Below are 17,427 nucleotides of genomic sequence, written 5' to 3'. Positions count from 1 at the left end.
GTTTCATTTTGAAAATCGAAAATTATGTTTGAAACTATTTTTTTTTTAAATTATATTTTTTAAGTATTTATTTATATATTTATTAAAATCCTAAATTTCACATTCCAAAAACCCTACTACACCTCTTAATTCTAAACCCTAAGTCTATATTAGTTAACCGTAGGGGTATAAGTGTCTTTTACCTTTCATTAAAAATGAGGATAAAAGTGGTTAGTGTAAACAAGAAAATTGATACTATGAATGTGGTATTTGTGGCAATTTCCCGAGTTTTAACTCCTAATATAAACAATCTAGATTGAAAACCAACATTATTTAGTTCAGAAGTAATATTTGGAGCTGTTATGAAGAGTCAATGAAACTATTGCAAGTTAGTATTTGGACGTATTAATCAGTTTGCAATTAGTCGTTTCATTTGAGAAGTTTCTAAATAGTTACAAACTGAATAGCACCTCCGAATATTAATTTACAATAGTTTTCTTTCAGCCAGGCTTCTTATGTCATTTAGACCATTAATCTATATAACCAACCTTGAAGACGTCCTCATCCTCATACCTCTCCTTCCTTTCCATTTCATTTCTCTTCTTCAAACCTCAAAAGAAATGGAGTTGTTCTCCAAAGGCAACGCCGTTAAGTTACTGAGCCATCATAATATGTTTTTACTCGCGGACAAGGACCAAAAAACCATCCGTCAAAGCCGTAAACGATGTTCACGGCTAGCCATTTGGACGGTGGAGACCGTCATTGGCAAACCGAAGCTGATCAGACTAAGAAGCTGCCACGGCACGTACTTAACGGCTAGCAGTAAACCGTTCCTATTAGGTACGACCGGCGAGAGAGTGACTCAAACGCAGTCGTTTAACAACCCTATGGATTGCCAAACGCATTGGGAACCGGAGGGATATGGGGCTTCGGTGAAGCTGAAATCGTGGTGCGGGAAATGGATGAGGGCTAACGGGGGAGCGCCGCCGTGGAGAAAGTCAGTTACTCACGACGAGCCTCCTATGTCGAAGACCAAGAACTGGTTGCTTTGGTATGTTATTACCGTTGATGGCTTTGATCTTGAAAACGTGTCTGATGGATTTAAGAGCTCTCTTTCTTCTCCGCTTTCCCCACATCTCCCCGGTTTGGGTTTCTGGTCAGCGCCTGGGTCACCCGTTTCCGGCAGGCCAAAGAAGAGTTTAGGTCGGTTCGCTTCTTTGGGTTTACGTTCAACGTCTCCGAGATGGTCCCCAAAACTTGTAAGTTTGATTGATTCTCTTTTCTTTTCTTTTTTTGCTTAATTAAGTGCAATGTTCTAAACAGAGTCTAAGACTCTAAGCAAATAGGAGAGTCCCACCCACACTCATGAATTTCCTTTCTTGGTCATTCTTGCGGGAAAAGAGTTTAGACATATATTCTCTAAATATTCCCTTAAATCATCTTTTGCACTCCATACTTTAATGGCATAGTGACATTACTAGGAAGAAAAAGGCCGGCCATGTAGTTTTTTTTTGTAACTTAGGCCGGCCATGTAGTCATGCTTCACATTTTGTTAGAAACTATTCATTAGACAATACAACTCTTGAAGTCATAAAGTGCTGATGTAGAAATTAAAACGTGGTAAATCCAACAGTAAGGCTAGCTTTTTCAAATTCATTGCATTACTGACCACAATAAAGTTTTCTTACATATTTTCCCCATTCGTTTACTTTTCACAGAACATGAAACAAAAAGAGAAGACGTGTAGCTTCGATGAAACGGAAACAGTATCAGCAGTGGAGTTTTTCCGGAAAGCAAAAGCTGTTCGAATGTGTAGCAGTCACAACAAGTATCTAACCGCGGATGAAAACGAAGAAACGGTGTCTCAAGGTAAAAACGGATCAACAGAAAATGCTCAATGGACCGTTGAACTGGTTAGCCATTCCTATCATGTCATCCGTCTTAAAAGCTGTTACGGCAAATACTTAACCGCTTCGAATGAGCGGTTCATTCTCGGAGTTACGGGGAAGAAGGTGATGCAGTTAAAGCCGAGTCGGCTCGATTCGTCTGTTGAGTGGGAACCAGTGAGAGAAGGGTCTAAAATCTTGCTCAAGACTACATATGGTAACTACCTCCGAGCTAACGATGGACCTCCTCCGAGGAGAAAATCCGTCACACATGATAATCCTCGCTCGGCTACTCTGGAGTCGATCTCGTGGGAGGTTGATGTTGTTGAGATCTTGATTAATCCTCAACTCATGGAGGAGATGGAGTTTACTCCGTCGCCAAGGAAGTCAGTGACTCCAGCGCCGCATAGGAAACCATCAAATTTTCGGCTGTCAGTTTCACATTCCATGACTCCGTCTTCTTTCTCATACATATCTAATTCAGAAGTGAGTATCTTTTCTTTCGTTTAGTTACCAAAACACCTTTTTTATAATCAAACTTATTGCCGTAACAAATTGTTATTTTAACTAGTCTGATGAGTCTCCATCGAAAGTGGATGGGCGAGTTATCAATTATCATATTAATCCTTTGTCCAAAGCAGCCGAGATGAAGTATACTCCGTCATCAAAGAAGACACTTCCTTCGCCGCCACATAGAAAGCCATCTTGGAATCCGTTTTCTCTTTCAGATAAATCTGATTCAGATGTGAGTACTTTTTCTGTAATTATCAAAACACTTTTAAAATTAAAAATCATTATAACAAATTTTCTTTTGACTAGTCTGATGAGTCTCTACCGAAATCGAATGAGCTAACAAATAATTATCATATTGATCATCCAAAGTCTACTCCGTCTTCTAAGAGGACCATGCATCCGACACCGCATAGGAAGCTGTCGAATTCTTTACATTCGAAGACTCTGTCTTCCCTATTAAACATACCAGAATCAGATGTGAGTACTTTTTTTTGTAATTACCAAACACACATTTTTATAATTAAATTAGCGTCACAACAAAATTTTTTCTTATTAGTTTGAGTCTCCATCGAAATCGGATGGGCGAACCCTCGATTATAAAGCGGAGAAGAAGTTTATTTCGTCATCTAAGAAGATGCTGCACCCGACACCACATAAGATGCCGTCCAATTTTACGCATTCGAAGACTTTGTCTTCTGTTTCAGACAAATCAGATTCAGATGTGAGTATCTTCTTTTGTAATTACCACAACACTTTTAAAAAATTAAAATTACGGCCGCAACAAATTTTTATTTTGACTAGTGTGATGAGTCTCCATCAAAGTCGGATGGGCGAGCTATCAATTATCATATTAATCCTCCGTTCAAGGCGGCAATGAAGTATACTCTATCATCAAAGAAGATGTTGTATCAACCACCAAATAGGAAGCTGTCGAATTCTTCACATTCGAAGACGCCATCTTCTCTTTCAGACATATCAGATTCAAATGTGAGTATTTTTTTTTTGTAATTAACAAAACACCCTTTCAAATTAAAATTTATCATATTAATAAACCATCCAAGGCAGAGATGAAATCTACTTCCTTTCAAATTAAAATTACTATTAACAAAACACCCTTTCAAATTAAAATTACTATTATAACAAATTTTATTTTTAACCAGTTTGATGAGTCTTCATCGAAACCGGATGAGCGAACTATCGATTATCATATTAATAAACCATCCAAGGCAGAGATGAAATCGAAGAAGATGTCGCCGCATAGGAGGCCATCAAATTCTTCTCATTCGAAGACTCCGTCTTTTGTTTTTGATAGATCAGAGTCAGATGTGAGTACCTTTTTGTAATTAGCAAAACACATTTTTTTTTTTAGAACAAATAGCAAAACACATTTTTAAATATAAAATTACTACTATAACAAATTTTTTTTATTTTAAGCAGTCTGATGAGTCTCCATCAAAGTCGGATGAGCAAACCAACGTTTATCATATCAATCCTTCATTCAAGACAGAATTCAAGTCTACTCCATCTTCAAAGAAAATGTTGCATTCGCCTTCTCACTCGAAGCCGTCAAATTCTCTTCATCCGAAGACTCCGTCTTCCCTTTCAGACATATCAGATTCAACTGTGAGTATTTTGTTTAGAAATTTTTAAAAAAATGCTTTTAAGTTAAAATTATTACAATAACAAATTTTTATTTTGACTAGTCTGATGAGTCTCCATCGCACTCGGATGAGATAGGTTATCATATTAATCATTCATTCAAGTTTGAGATGATCAAGTCTACTTCATCTTCAAAGAAGCCATCCAATTCTCATCATTCGAAGACGTCTTCTTTTTTTGACAGATCAGATTCAGATGTGAGTATATTTTTGTAACAAAGAAAACACTTTTATAAATCTAAAATTACTGTAGTAACAAATTTATATTTTGACAGTCTGATGAGTCTCCATCGAATTCTACTCTACCGTCGAAGAAAACACTGCATCCACCACCATATAAGAAACCGTCAAATTCTCTTCATTCGAAGACTCCGTCTTCTCTTTCAGACAAATCAGACTCAGAGGTGCGAACCTTTTCTTTTTGTAATTACCAAAACACCATTTTAAAATTACCACCATAACAAATTTTTATTTTTTGATTAGTCTGATGAGTCTCCATCAAAACTGGATGTACAAACTGTCGATTATCATATTAATCCTCCATTCAAAGTGGCGATGAAGTCTAGTATGTCGTCAAAGAAAATACTGCATCCGCCGCTGCATAAAAAGCCGGCGTCAGTTTGGACTCCATGTTCTCTTTCAGACCAATCTGATGGAAATGTAAGTACTTTTTTCATTCGTGTAATTTCCAAAATAACTTTGCAAAGTTAAAATTACTGTTGTAATAATATTTTTTTTTTAATTATGTTTTGCCTAGTCTGTTGAATCTCCTTTAAAACCGAATGGGCGAACTATCTATTATAGTATCGCTGATGAAAGACGCATGGAAAACAAATCAACTGCTGGATATTTTTTCACATTTAGAGGAAACAGTGTGGCAGAGCTGACTCAGACGCTACGAGAAGAAACATGCTTGGAAGATGTTGTGGTGTGCACTCGCAACCCCTTAAGTGGCAAGCTGTCTCCTCTTCGTTTGCAACTTCCTCCTAACAATGGAATACTCCATCTCGTCTTACTACCCTCCAGTGGAAGTCTCTATGAGAGACGTGAGAATTAATTTTAACTTGAAGCTCTCATATATAGAGTTATTGAACCTTTGGCTTGTTCGTTTTTTGTTAAATATCCACCATTGGCAAATGAATGACTGGCTTTTTGTGTGGTGAAGTTTTTGGTGAACCTTATAAGAAATTAATAAGATAATAAGAGTTGGTAGCTGGTAGATGGTGATCACTGAGATAAAAGTCGTCTTCGCGCTTAAGCGCTAATCAATCTTAGTAAAAAATAAAAACGTAGTAAGATTTTGATAACCAAAAGAACTTGAATATATTTTTGGGGATAATATATCTATACTAATAAAAAGAAACTTTTGAAGCTCCATAGAATGTACGCATCAGCGAAAAATCAATTTTCTGAAAAAAACCACATGACATTTTATTTTTTTGGTAACTGTCCTTAATGTAATATTACCATTTTATATAAATGATTAAATAAATAAATTCGAAAAAACCACGTGACATTTTATTTTTTTGGTAACTGTCCTTAATATAATATTACCATTTTATATAAATGATTAAATAAATAAATTCGAAAATATAAAATATACAAAATATACAATATTACATTTAGTTTTACAAAAAAGTTAAATAAATAAACTTAAAAATTAAAATAAGAAAATATACAATATAAGAAATGATAATATTGAGTTAAATAATTAAACATCTATCTGAAAAATATATTGCAAAATATGTGATAAGTAAATATACAATATAAAAATAAAAATATTTTATAAGCATCAATTATATTAGAATAAATAAATATAAAATAAAACAATAAATATAGGAAATAGAAAAACTACATTAACATCTGTCTCCAAAATGTATAATATGAAAATAATAAATAAATATACCATATAAAAAATAAAAATATTACAATAAACATCTAAAATAATATTAAAATTTGATATAAAAGCAAAATAAAATAGAATAAATAAATATATAGTATAAAAAAGTAAGTATAAAATATAAAAAAGGGAAAACTACATTAAACATCTATATAAAAATGTATAGTTTTACATTTTTATTATTTCCAAACATTTCTATAAGTAAATATACAACATATAAAAAACAAGCATGTGATATATACAACATATAAAAAACAAGCATGTGATATAAGAATTAGAAATATTATATTAAACATCTATCACAATATTATCATTTGATATAAAAGCAAGAAAATTAGAATAGTAAATATACAATATAAGAAAATATAAACAATAAATAAATATACAATTAAGAAATGAAAAAATAAAATTAAACATCTCTCTGAAAAATGTATAATAGAATAAATAATAAAAAAATATACAAAATAATAAATAGAAATATTATATTAAACATCTATCGTTATATTGGAATAAGTAAATATACAATATAAGAAAAACTAAACAATAAGTAAATACATAATATAAAAAATAGAAATATTTATTAAACATCTAACGTGATATTATCATTTGATAAAAAGTAAAAAAATAGAATAAGTAAATATACAATATAAGAAAAAATAAACAATAAGTAAATATACAGTATCAGAAATGGAAAACTAAATAAAACATATATATGAATTTTTTAGTAAAATAAATAATAAGTAAATATAGAATATAAAAATATTTACATTAAACATCTATCATAATATTAGAATAAAAATAAATAATAAGTAAATATACAATATAAGAAATAGAAAAAAATACATTAAACATCTATCTGAAAAAGTATAGTAAAATAAATAATAAGTAAATATACAACATAAGAAATCAAAATAATACGTTAAACATCTATTGTAATATTACCAGTTGATATAAAGGCAAAATAATTAGAATAAGTAAATATACAATATTAGAAAAACAATAATAAGTAAATATACAATATAAAAATGGATAAAAATACAATATAGGGAAGATAAAAAATAAATAAATAGACAATATAAGAAATATAAATATTACATTAAATATCTATCATAATTCGAATTTGATGGAAGTGCGGGAGTTTGATTGATAAGTTCAAAAGCCATGGAAGCTAAGCTAACAAGAGTGAATAATGGATGTTTCATTCCTTATCTTTAATCAGATTAAAGAGGTGTGGAACATCGTCAGATGCCTTCACTTTCACTTGCACACAAAAAAAAATCACTTTCTCCTACAAAGAATTGTAGGAAGAATATACATTTTTAAGTTGCAGTATGAGTAATTAGGCGAAACAATATGAGACCTTAGTACATAATCAAAAAAATATCTTATAAAAATCAGTTTGAATGTTTAATAAGATATAATAAATTAAACAGTACATTTATTTGTAAATAATGCATTGAATAAATTGAATTTGGTGAAAAATAATTTACAAATAATAGTTTATTTAAAAATTTACATGATCTAATCAAAAATATAAAACTAGAGAAAAACTACAAAATATTTATAACAACAAAAAAGTAGGTTAAAATTATATTTTCACAAACACAAAAATTCAATTCTGTAAATTCATTAGATATTGATAATTTAGAATTCAAATTTAATTATTAATAACAATTAGAGTTATAACCCCCCCCCCCACCCCAACACACACACACTTATTTTAATTATATTTTTTTAATAATCATTTGGTTTAGAATTCATTTAGAGATTAAAAGTAACAAAACAAAATCACTTTTCAGTTTTGAAAGGTGAATAATGAGTAAATGATATATCACAATCAAATATTCATTAATATCTTTTTTTGATAATGTAAAACATAATATCTAATTATTATAATCTTTTGCAGTATTAAATATTAATACAAAAAATTATAAAACAGTTATATATAAAAAGCTATATTCAAATATATACTAAAATTTGAAATATTTTTAGCTGTTTTTAAAAATTTTCACCCGCCCGTGGGCGGGTTTAACTCTAGTATCATATATATATATTACAAGTTGTTTAATCATCTGAAACCGTTATTAGTCAACTATAAGAACAAATTTAATCTTGTGAAAAGTTGAAATACTTCGTGAAGTCATTGTTGGGATTTATGAAATCTTGTGTCCAACTCTATATTATTTAATTAGTACGATATTAATTGTTTACTTTGGACCTTAGGCAAGTCCGCATGGATTTACTTTTGGTCTTCTTCTCAAAATGTCTCGTACTAATTAGAGTTGAATATTTATTTATATATTAGACATTATTTCGTCTAATTTCCAATGTGAGACTTTGTTTGATATTTCACATTCTCCCTCTCAACTAAAGACCACACTCATCTCGTGTGTTTATTTCCTTTGAGAATGCACCTCCCACAACATCTCAATCCTTTGAGAATGTCATCGCAGGTTCCATGATCATCTTGACTTTTTCCGCCCAACCTTCCTTATTCTTACTTTAGATATTATTTCGTCTAATTTCTAATGTTGGAATTTGTTTCATATTTCACGGTCATCTGAGAGCATGAGTGGCCTCATTCGCTATGCATCGCTCTGGTAGGATGCACATTGGAATGGTCCATAAACATATCTGTTGGAAATAGCTTCATTTGTCCAGCTACACAACATGTTCCTAGAGCAGTTTGATATATAGGAGTCAAAAAGCTAGAGAACCATGCACTTCAAAATTACATTCACGCACACAAAAAACATTCAGAAATATTATAACAGTAATTCACAAATATATGCAACAGGGTTTAATCATGAAACCAGTAACTACAACGTGAACATAACACTGTCGACATTTAGAAGAGGATTGTTACCATCAAAAACTTTCTTTTTTAAAGCCCTTTCTCATAAAAAAAAACCATTCTTTTTTATTTTACCAACCCAAAATTTTAATAATTGCAAACTATTGTTATCATATTTTCCTTTTTTTTTCTGAAGGAAGAATAATCTCACTTGATATTCATTTACTGGACTTTTTTTTTTTTTATCAAACATCAAATTATGTTTAAGAACTCAATCAGACGCTTCAACGTCTCCTATTTCTCCAACAAAACAAAAAAACCCAGAGTTTTTAAATCTGGATCAAAGAGGCGGTCAGATCGAGTTGAACCATGAACCAGAAATAATATGGGGTGGGTTAGTGTTAAAACTCAACTAAAATTGAACCGCTTAAAAACCAGTATCGAACCGTGAAAAATCCGAAAACTGGCTACCCAATGAACCGGCCAAACTGCGGTTCGTATATAAACCAAAATTTTGTTTATAAAAAATGAACTTTTCCTTTTTAAAGTAAAAATAGGATTTGATGTAAAAAATAGTAAAAAAAGGATTTATGAAAGATTGATAAAGTATTGTTCCTCATATTTTTCTTTTGACGTTTCTACAACTCACAAATCACAAGATTTACAAAGTTCAATTTTCACGTCAAAATATTGTTTTTGTCTATTTCTTACTTTGTTTAAATTTTATTTCATCATCACTTGTGTTGAGGACTTTAATAATCGCAACATTTATGTTTTTGAAATTTGTATAATTTATAAAAGAACAAAATATTATTTTTTATTTCAAAATTTATTCTTTTAACTAATTTGTATATAACCTTTAAGAAGGTGATGAAGATTTAGAGTGATGACGATCTAATGATAAAAAAATTTAAATATGCTTTTCGTACTGATTTTAGATTTGAAATAATTGAATTATTTTAATACTTTTGTTACATTTTAGTTGTTATTTTTTAAATTTTACTAAACATTATGGTATTGATATGATCTATCTTTGTAAGAATATGCATATTATTTAGTAGGTTTGGGCGTTCGAGTACCCGTTCGGATTCGGGTCGGGTGCTTCGGGTTTTCGGGTTTTCAGATGGAGAGGTACAGAACCCGTTCGGGTTATTTTATACTTCGGATCGGGTTCGGGTTTTTAAAGTTCAGATTCAGGTTATTTCAGGTATAACCGAATTGTGTAACAAATAAATAAATTTTTTTATGTATCCTTGATTTGACTTTGTGAGACCAGAAACAATATTGTTGAAGTTAGAAGATTGAACAATTTAATATAAGATTTATGATCTTTCTGATTTGTTATTACGTTGAGGAACACGAGTCTGTATTCTTTCGTATAATTTCTATTTGTATTATCTTGAATAGAAAATGGTAAAGAATCCATATATTCATAAATCAAAATCAAAGAAATATCAAAATCAAACCTGGATAATTATGAATGTTTGAGCTCATACCTGTGTAAAAAGCAAAGAAAACAAATCGCAAATTTTATTTGTAATCAAACATAAATCAAAATCGCAAAGTATAGTAATTCATACATGTAATCGGTCATAAAATGAGTTTAAGTATGTACTGAACATATACGTTGAAAAAGGAGAAGACCAAAAGATGAATGGGACTGGAAGATGTAAGTTTAGGGTTAGTAATATATATATATATATATATATATTTGGGTACTTCGGTTAATTGGTTCGGGTATCAGATATAACTAATCGGGTACGGGTATTCGGACTGGTTGAATCCTAAACCCGTTCGGATTTTTTTTAACTTCGGTTCAGGTTTTTCGGGTCGGTTCAGGTTCGGATTCGGGTTTCGGTTAATATGCCCAATGGAACAGGTTCGAACCCGGTTGAATCATAATGATCCATGACCCAAAATATTTCGGGTTCACTAGCTGGTCCGATTTTCAAAACACCTAAAAAAACTAACAAACCTCCTCCTTCTCTCTCTTCCATGTCCACAGCCGGCAGTGATTTTCTCTGCCGGTTAAAATCAACCTCATACACAAGTCCAACACAATGGTTACTACTACTACTGCTACCTCAGAGGCCGGTGAAAGAGCAGTCATGGCACTCATCACCACCACCCTCCGATCAGAACGATGTCATAAAGGAGACTCCCGATTTGGAGGATTTAGTGAAGTGAATATATTAGAGCATCAATAACACGGTCTTCCGAGGCCGTCTCTTAGTGTTATCCCCTGTATATTATTTGTGAAACATTACAACTTCTTTTTGTAGCCACGTGTCATCACTAGAATGATTCTTAGAATAATTAGAAAAATATGTTGGTCCATCTAATTATATAATAATCTTTTTATTAAACTAACCATAAATTCATTATTAATGTCATTTATTATTTCCTTAAATAAAGATTACGAAATTTCCTAATGTGGCTAAAGTATATATGACAATTAATGATTTTGAATAATAAAGATCTGATAAAAAAATAATGTATCTTCTATCAAATTTGTTTAATTTTAAACTATTAAAATAATTTAAAAAAATCACAATAACCATATTATAAAAATTTAGATTTTTCTGTATATGTTATATTTTGAATTTAAAAAAACGACTTTAAATTACTAAAACTGTTAAAAGTCTCACATTCAAATTTTACGATCCATTGTTTAAACTTTTTGTTATGACAAAATACAAATGATTACAAAATCATATAAATAAAAGTCTAATTTAATTAATCATTAAGATTTAAAATATATATGTATATATATCATTCTAAATTAAACTATAAACCATATTGAATAAATAAATATTTTAATTTCAAAATTTACTTTGAATAAATATCTTTGATAAAAGTTTTGAACTAACATTGATAATTGTTTTTAAATTATAAATTACTAAAATTATTAATCTCACAATGAAAATTTTGTTATGAGTAATTTAAATTTTTTTGCTATTAAAGATGCACATGATCAAAAAAATATATGAGTAGAAAGCATTATTTAATAGACATTAATATTAAAAATATATTATATATGTTAATATCATTTAAATTTAATTACATATACTATCAAATTTTTAAAAAAATTGTCTGGATTAATAAAATTAATTTATACGTTCGGACCAATTTAATTATACTGACTTTTAATTATTCAATATATATTTATTATTTCATAATATCTAAAAACATATAATACATAAAATAATTTTATATATAATGTTTATCACAAGGCGCTGGTCTTAATCTAGTTGACATTAAAAACAATAAAAATTAGATTATCTGCAAAGAAACGTTTCTTATTTAGGAGCTACCGGAGACGTCCGTATTCCGAGACACGTGTTGCCCTCTGGGCTTTCATCTCTTTGAGAAGAGAGAGAGTTGAAGAGAGAGCATCCATGGCGGAAGGGAAGCCAGAGCTTCAGGCAGATTAACGAGACCAGTTAGCACCTTTTCACCGATTAAGTTCCCTCGATCTCTCGAGCTACGATCCGTCATTGTTGAAACCATGGGTAATTGTTGCGGGTCGGCGGGATCGTTAGCCAAGAACGATAACAACAAAGCAAAACCCTTTCTCCATCGACTACGGTCTCCACCACGGCAATAACGGAGGAGGAAAGATAAAATCTCTCAGGCTTATCGTGCTAACGGATGGCAACAGGACGCGAGATCTCGCAGAAATACAAGCTGGGGAGAGAGTTAGGCCGTTGAGAGTTCGGCGTCACGTACCTATGTACCGACAAAGAGACCGAAGAGGTCTTCGCGTGTAAGTCGATTCTGAAGAAGAAGAAGCTGAGGACTGTGGCGAGAGGGCATTACACTGAGAGAGCTGCTGCTGTTGTCACTAAGACCATCATGGCAGTTGTTCAGGTTCGTCACGGTTTTGCTCTTTGTTTATCTCCAGATTGGTCTATAGATGTTCTATGTCTTAGTTTAAGCTCGTGTGCTGCTCCTTCTTCCTCGTCCCTTGCCGTAAAACCCTTCAAAGGTTTCCACTTTTTTTTGTTTCATCTCTTACTTCTTCATCTTTACCTTATTATCCATTAATCTGCTCTGTTCTGTAATTTGTTTTAGTGGTGTTTTGATTTTCAAGCTAGCTAATGGGTTTCATGAAAGATGATAGCTTTGTTCATGTCTTCAGTAAAGTTTTAATCTTTCTTCTTCTTCTTTGGTGTCTTTGTTTGATGGTTTAGTTTGTTGAGACTTTACTTGATTGTGGACTAATCTGCTCTGTTTCATTGCATTTAGGCTCATTTTTCTCTTGTGGTTTTGGTTTTCAAGCTCGCTAATGGGCTCCAGAGGAAGCACTCAATTCTGAGCGTTATGAGTGGTACGAGCACGGCCTCAGCATCAAGTGAGACGACAACGTCCACCACACATCATTCATAGTTGATCCAGTAAGTGTTTTTTCTTCTTCATCTGATTTCCTCTTTCTTGAGAAAGATGAATGATAGGAAATAAAGAATCTTGTACTGTGGGAATTTGTGTGTATACTGAAAATAAAATTGATTCTTATACACAGTATTCACAAGAGCGTACAAGCGACAAGATAAGAGAGTTTGCATCCATTTACCGAAGTTTTACATATGTTACTGGAGCCAATTACAAAAGAAACGTTTCAGATGAAGATAAGCAGCTTGAAGTGAAGAAGGAAGTTGATGTGAAGCAATATTCAGGTGTTGAGCTAATTATCAAGTCTGGTTTTGGTTCTACTCTGCCTTCGAAAGATGATTTGATTAGAACATATGAAAAATTTGGAGCTTTGGACAAAGAGAGAAGCTGTACGTTCGAGAATGACTCATGTGCTCGCGTTAGCTTCTTGAATGTATCTGAAGGAGAAGAAGCCTTTTACGAGTCACTAGAGAAATACCCGTTTGCTACTACTTCCACCGTTACATTGAAGCTCAAGTATCCTTCTTCTGAGAACAGAAAGGGGATGATGGAAATGGAGTGGTTGAAAAAGAAGCTTGAAGAGATGAGAGCTTTGCTGGATGAATCAGAGGGAGGAGAGATTACGGAAGAGTTGAAGATGAGACTTGAGGAAGAATCAAGAAACTTGCTAGACAAGGTAACCAAAATGACTTGTCTGCTTTACTTGTCTTGTCTTCTTTTTTTTTTTTCTACCTTCAAATTGATGATGATGATCTTCTCGAGGAAAGACAAATCAAACTGACGATGATGATCTTTTTCTTTTTAAGAACCTCTAAATAGGAAACTAGCATTGTGAAAAATCAAGGTGTCTCTTGGCTAGAGTTCTTAATTACATTTAATTACTAAAATATTTATTAAGAGACCCTAATGGGGTTTGTGGGTTACTTCGGCTCTTATACTTCGGCTCACTCTTCGACTTGAAGTCGCAGAAACGAGCTTGCGTTAATTTTGATGAGATATCTAGACCCGTGGATTCGGGTTTGTCTCACAAGAACGCTTTGGAGCGTTGCGTCGAGCACTCTAAGGTGTGACCAGATGATTGCACCGAACTGTAATTTTTTCGTGTAAGAAAGAAGAATCTGTTGTTAGTCATCATTTTGAGCAACAGAAGAAGGTAATCCAGTGACATGTGGATTTCTAAATTATTCTGAAATGAGTTAATTGCTCGAGACTGATGAATCTGATGTGAAGGATGAGTCAGTGACCCAAGGAGTGGTGGTCCATGGACAGCAGGAGAAACAAGCCTATACTCAGGTAGAGATTATCAGCAACAGTATGTGCCACGTGGATCCCTCCAGAACCAGAGATGTCATCGAGGTGCTCGAAGAGGCTACTCCAATGCCCGAGGAGGTCGAGCTGGTGATGGTGGCTACTCGAATGGGCGATATGAATCTTATGATAATTCCGGTGGAAACGGTTACCAGAGGAGCTACTACAACAGCAGAGGAATGGGACGTGGTGGTGGAAATGGCTATTCATACAACAACGACCGAGACTCTAACGTCACTGTTGCGTCTTAGCTTCTATAAAGCACTTTCTCTGGTTTGGAACTTTTGACAATTGGTCTCTTGGTAATTAATTTTTTTTTTTGGTTGCGAAATGTGAAGTAATGATCTTTTTTCAATGAGAGCCAGTTTAGATAGCCAAGCATAGAGCGTTTACATATTCATACAAATATCACAAACAATTAGACTAGGGATCCTCTTCTAGTCAACCAAAGATTTCTCCTCTGCCAAATCTTCAATCTGTGAACCGGCCTTGTACTGGTAGCTTCTAACACAATACCAGAAGTAGACAAGGTTAACAACACCCAAACCAGCAATCATGTAGTAGAAGTAATCCAACCTCCCTTTGTCAAGGTCATTGTCCAGCCAGTCCGGCTTGTCTTTTCCGCCTGAGAATTTATGCACGGTCGTCAACAGCAGACTTATTAAGTAGTGTGATGCGGCAAACGAGAGCGGGAACAGTGAGTTCGCAAGGCTTCTCATGTGTTCAGGGAACTGACTGTTGAAGAACTCGATCTGTCCAATGTAGTTGAACGACTCGGAGAGTCCCATCAGAACCAGCTGCCACGCCAACCAAAACACAGACATCTGCGTCATTTTCAAAGCCTGTGTCCGCCTCACTCTTTCCACTATCGCTGCAGTGAACATGGACATGATGCCGAAGACGATCCCTATCCCCATCCGCTGCAGAAGCGTGAGCCTGAACTTGCGAATTCGCCAAAGGGAAGGGACTAGGACGCGGTCGTAGATAGGCAACCAAATGCCTATTGTAATGAAAGAGATGACGGACACGGAACCTGCCGGGATCTCAAAGTGAGGACCCATGTGTCGATCCATTTTCATAGCTTGAGGGACGATGAAAGTTACTTGTGTGGACATTGTAACAACGGAGATTATTCCAGCAGACCAAACCGGAATGATTCTGATCAAACACTTGACCTCTTCAACTTCTTGAACGCTACATAGCCTCCACTTATTCACCGGAACTCCAGCGGATGTCAGATCACCCTCTGTGATCACCGCCGCTTTGTCTAGGAACCTAAATGGAAACCAATACATTTTAGCTTAAATAATATTATATGCTTTTAGAAAAAAATCAAAACGTTAACAGAAAAGTATATGAGTAGATACTTGTATTGGTTGGTGAGTGGTAACTTGGATAACACTCCAGGTTTAAGTGGTGGGTCATAATACTCCACCGTTCCATCATCCTCCACTGGAAGCTTGAGGTTCCGTTTCTTACGAGCCGCTAAAATGACTCGAGCAATACTAGAGAATGCACTCCCTTTCGGTTTGACATACACGTAAAACCGCATACCAACAAAGAACAAAACGATCGAGCAAGCCATTAAACCGGTCGGAATGCTAAACCCAACGGTCCAGCTGATGTTGTCCTGTATGTACACAATGACGGTATGCAAAACGATGAGAACGATGGAGAAAGTTAAGTAATACCAATTGAAGTAACTGGCCATTCCTTTAAGCCCTTTCTCGGTTCGTTGGTCAAATTGGTCCACTCCGAAAGGGATGCTACAAGGTCGTATTCCACCGCTGCCGATGGAGAGGAAGCCGAGACCAAGGAACAATACACCGAGCTGGAGTTTGTTTGGACGGTCGCAACTATCTGGACGGTGGATGTTGCATTCTGGTGGGTGGAGTTGATGCAGCCAGGCAGTGAGTGTCACTGTCATTAGTCCCTGTTTGGATTTATTTATTAACTTGACTGATTTCTTGTGTTATTGAAAATGTATTGATAAAAATTGAATTCATTACACTTTTTAAGAAAAACATTAGAATTATTTGTTACAATTTCATTGAGTCACGGAAGTTCATTAATAGTAAACGATGTGTAAAGCCATTAAAAGGTAACTTCTAAAGCTTTTTCAAAAAAAAAGGTAACTTCTAAAGTTGAAAAAGTTTGAAGAAAACTACATGGCATATAATGCATGCACTTCTTCTGTCTAGTGTCAAGCTTAGTGATATTGATGGACCGTCTGATTTTTTCTGAAATTATGAATAAAAACTAAAGTTCAAACATCCAGCTTGTGAAAAGCTCACACATGCAATCTTATCATTTTAATGCAAGTATAATTGGGAAAATCTCAAAACATAATACTCTTTCTGTTCCTGAAAGTAAGATTTTCTAGAGTATGCACGCTTATTAAGAATTTAATAAATGTTTATAATTTAATTTATTTTTTACTTTATTATGCACTTTCCAATAACTTTCCACCAATGAAATTTAATCAATTCAAATATTCTCAATTAATGTTTCTCAAAAGTATAAAAAAGTACCTTAACAATATAGAAAATCTATCTTTATGGAACAAGAAAAAAATCTAAAACTTCTTGCTTTCGGGAACGGAGGTAGTATAAACTAATCTACGAACAAACCTGTACCAAAATTAACCAAAGCAACTAGACTGTCATCAGTCATCACTTGTTATTGTAACCCAACAGTTCATTTTAAGTTGCAATGTTATTGTAGAAGAAAGAATAGATGATAGAGGGAGGAAACGTACGAGAAGGGAGAAAAAGGAGGCGTAAGCGATGGTCTTGAAGCGGCCAACGTAGGCGTCAGAGATTATTGCACCGAGGAGTGGAGCCAAATTGCTGAGACCTAACCACAAGTTGAAAACGTTGGAAGCGTCCACTAGCTTCATGTGGAACACTTTGGCTAAATACGCCATGAAATTCGCTGATAACCCCATCGTTCCCATCCTCTCCAGCGTTTCATTTCCTTTACATTATATCACCATGA

General features: G+C 33.6%; 3 protein-coding genes across 4 annotated transcripts in view; 2 read left to right on the top strand and 1 right to left on the bottom strand.

The window, feature by feature from the left end:
* The first annotated feature begins 569 nt into the window (after positions 1 to 569).
* LOC106304198 lies at positions 570 to 5,201 on the top strand. 2 transcript variants are annotated; one of them, XM_013740595.1, is made up of 12 exons: positions 570 to 1,238; positions 1,698 to 2,351; positions 2,437 to 2,610; positions 2,748 to 2,855; positions 2,935 to 3,099; positions 3,180 to 3,365; positions 3,539 to 3,703; positions 3,816 to 4,001; positions 4,082 to 4,234; positions 4,312 to 4,440; positions 4,520 to 4,696; positions 4,794 to 5,201. In XM_013740595.1, the coding sequence occupies exons 1-12, from the start codon at positions 600 to 602 to the stop codon at positions 5,091 to 5,093; spliced, it is 3,036 nt and encodes a 1,011-aa protein (XP_013596049.1). In that variant the 5' UTR covers positions 570 to 599; the 3' UTR covers positions 5,094 to 5,201. The 2 variants fall into 2 exon arrangements, with proteins under 2 accessions (XP_013596049.1, XP_013596048.1); XM_013740594.1 differs by having other exon boundaries at positions 2,685 to 2,855.
* Positions 5,202 to 12,238: 7,037 nt separating this feature from the next.
* On the top strand, positions 12,239 to 14,589 carry LOC106302791. The gene is made up of 5 exons (XM_013739224.1): positions 12,239 to 12,242; positions 12,476 to 12,600; positions 13,253 to 13,798; positions 14,085 to 14,275; positions 14,353 to 14,589. The coding sequence occupies exons 1-4, from the start codon at positions 12,239 to 12,241 to the stop codon at positions 14,190 to 14,192; spliced, it is 783 nt and encodes a 260-aa protein (XP_013594678.1). The 3' UTR covers positions 14,193 to 14,275; positions 14,353 to 14,589.
* A 258-nt stretch (positions 14,590 to 14,847) lies between these two features.
* The window catches only part of LOC106301598 (protein NRT1/ PTR FAMILY 2.12), a 4,201-nt gene continuing 1,621 nt past the window's right edge, over positions 14,848 to 17,427 (bottom strand). The window contains exons 2-4 of the mRNA XM_013738044.1: positions 17,189 to 17,406; positions 15,798 to 16,363; positions 14,848 to 15,705 (exon numbers count right to left, since the gene is read on the bottom strand). Of these exons, the coding sequence (XP_013593498.1) occupies positions 14,868 to 15,705; positions 15,798 to 16,363; positions 17,189 to 17,406 (1,622 nt within the window). The 3' untranslated portion in view covers positions 14,848 to 14,867. The remainder of the gene's footprint in view (positions 15,706 to 15,797; positions 16,364 to 17,188; positions 17,407 to 17,427) is intronic.

Source organism: Brassica oleracea, chromosome C7 (genome assembly GCF_000695525.1).
Source record: "Brassica oleracea var. oleracea cultivar TO1000 chromosome C7, BOL, whole genome shotgun sequence".
NCBI classification, from domain to species: Eukaryota; Viridiplantae; Streptophyta; class Magnoliopsida; order Brassicales; family Brassicaceae; genus Brassica; species Brassica oleracea.
Note: the sequence above shows the minus strand (reverse complement) of the source record. Positions and strands in the feature narration are given on the sequence as shown.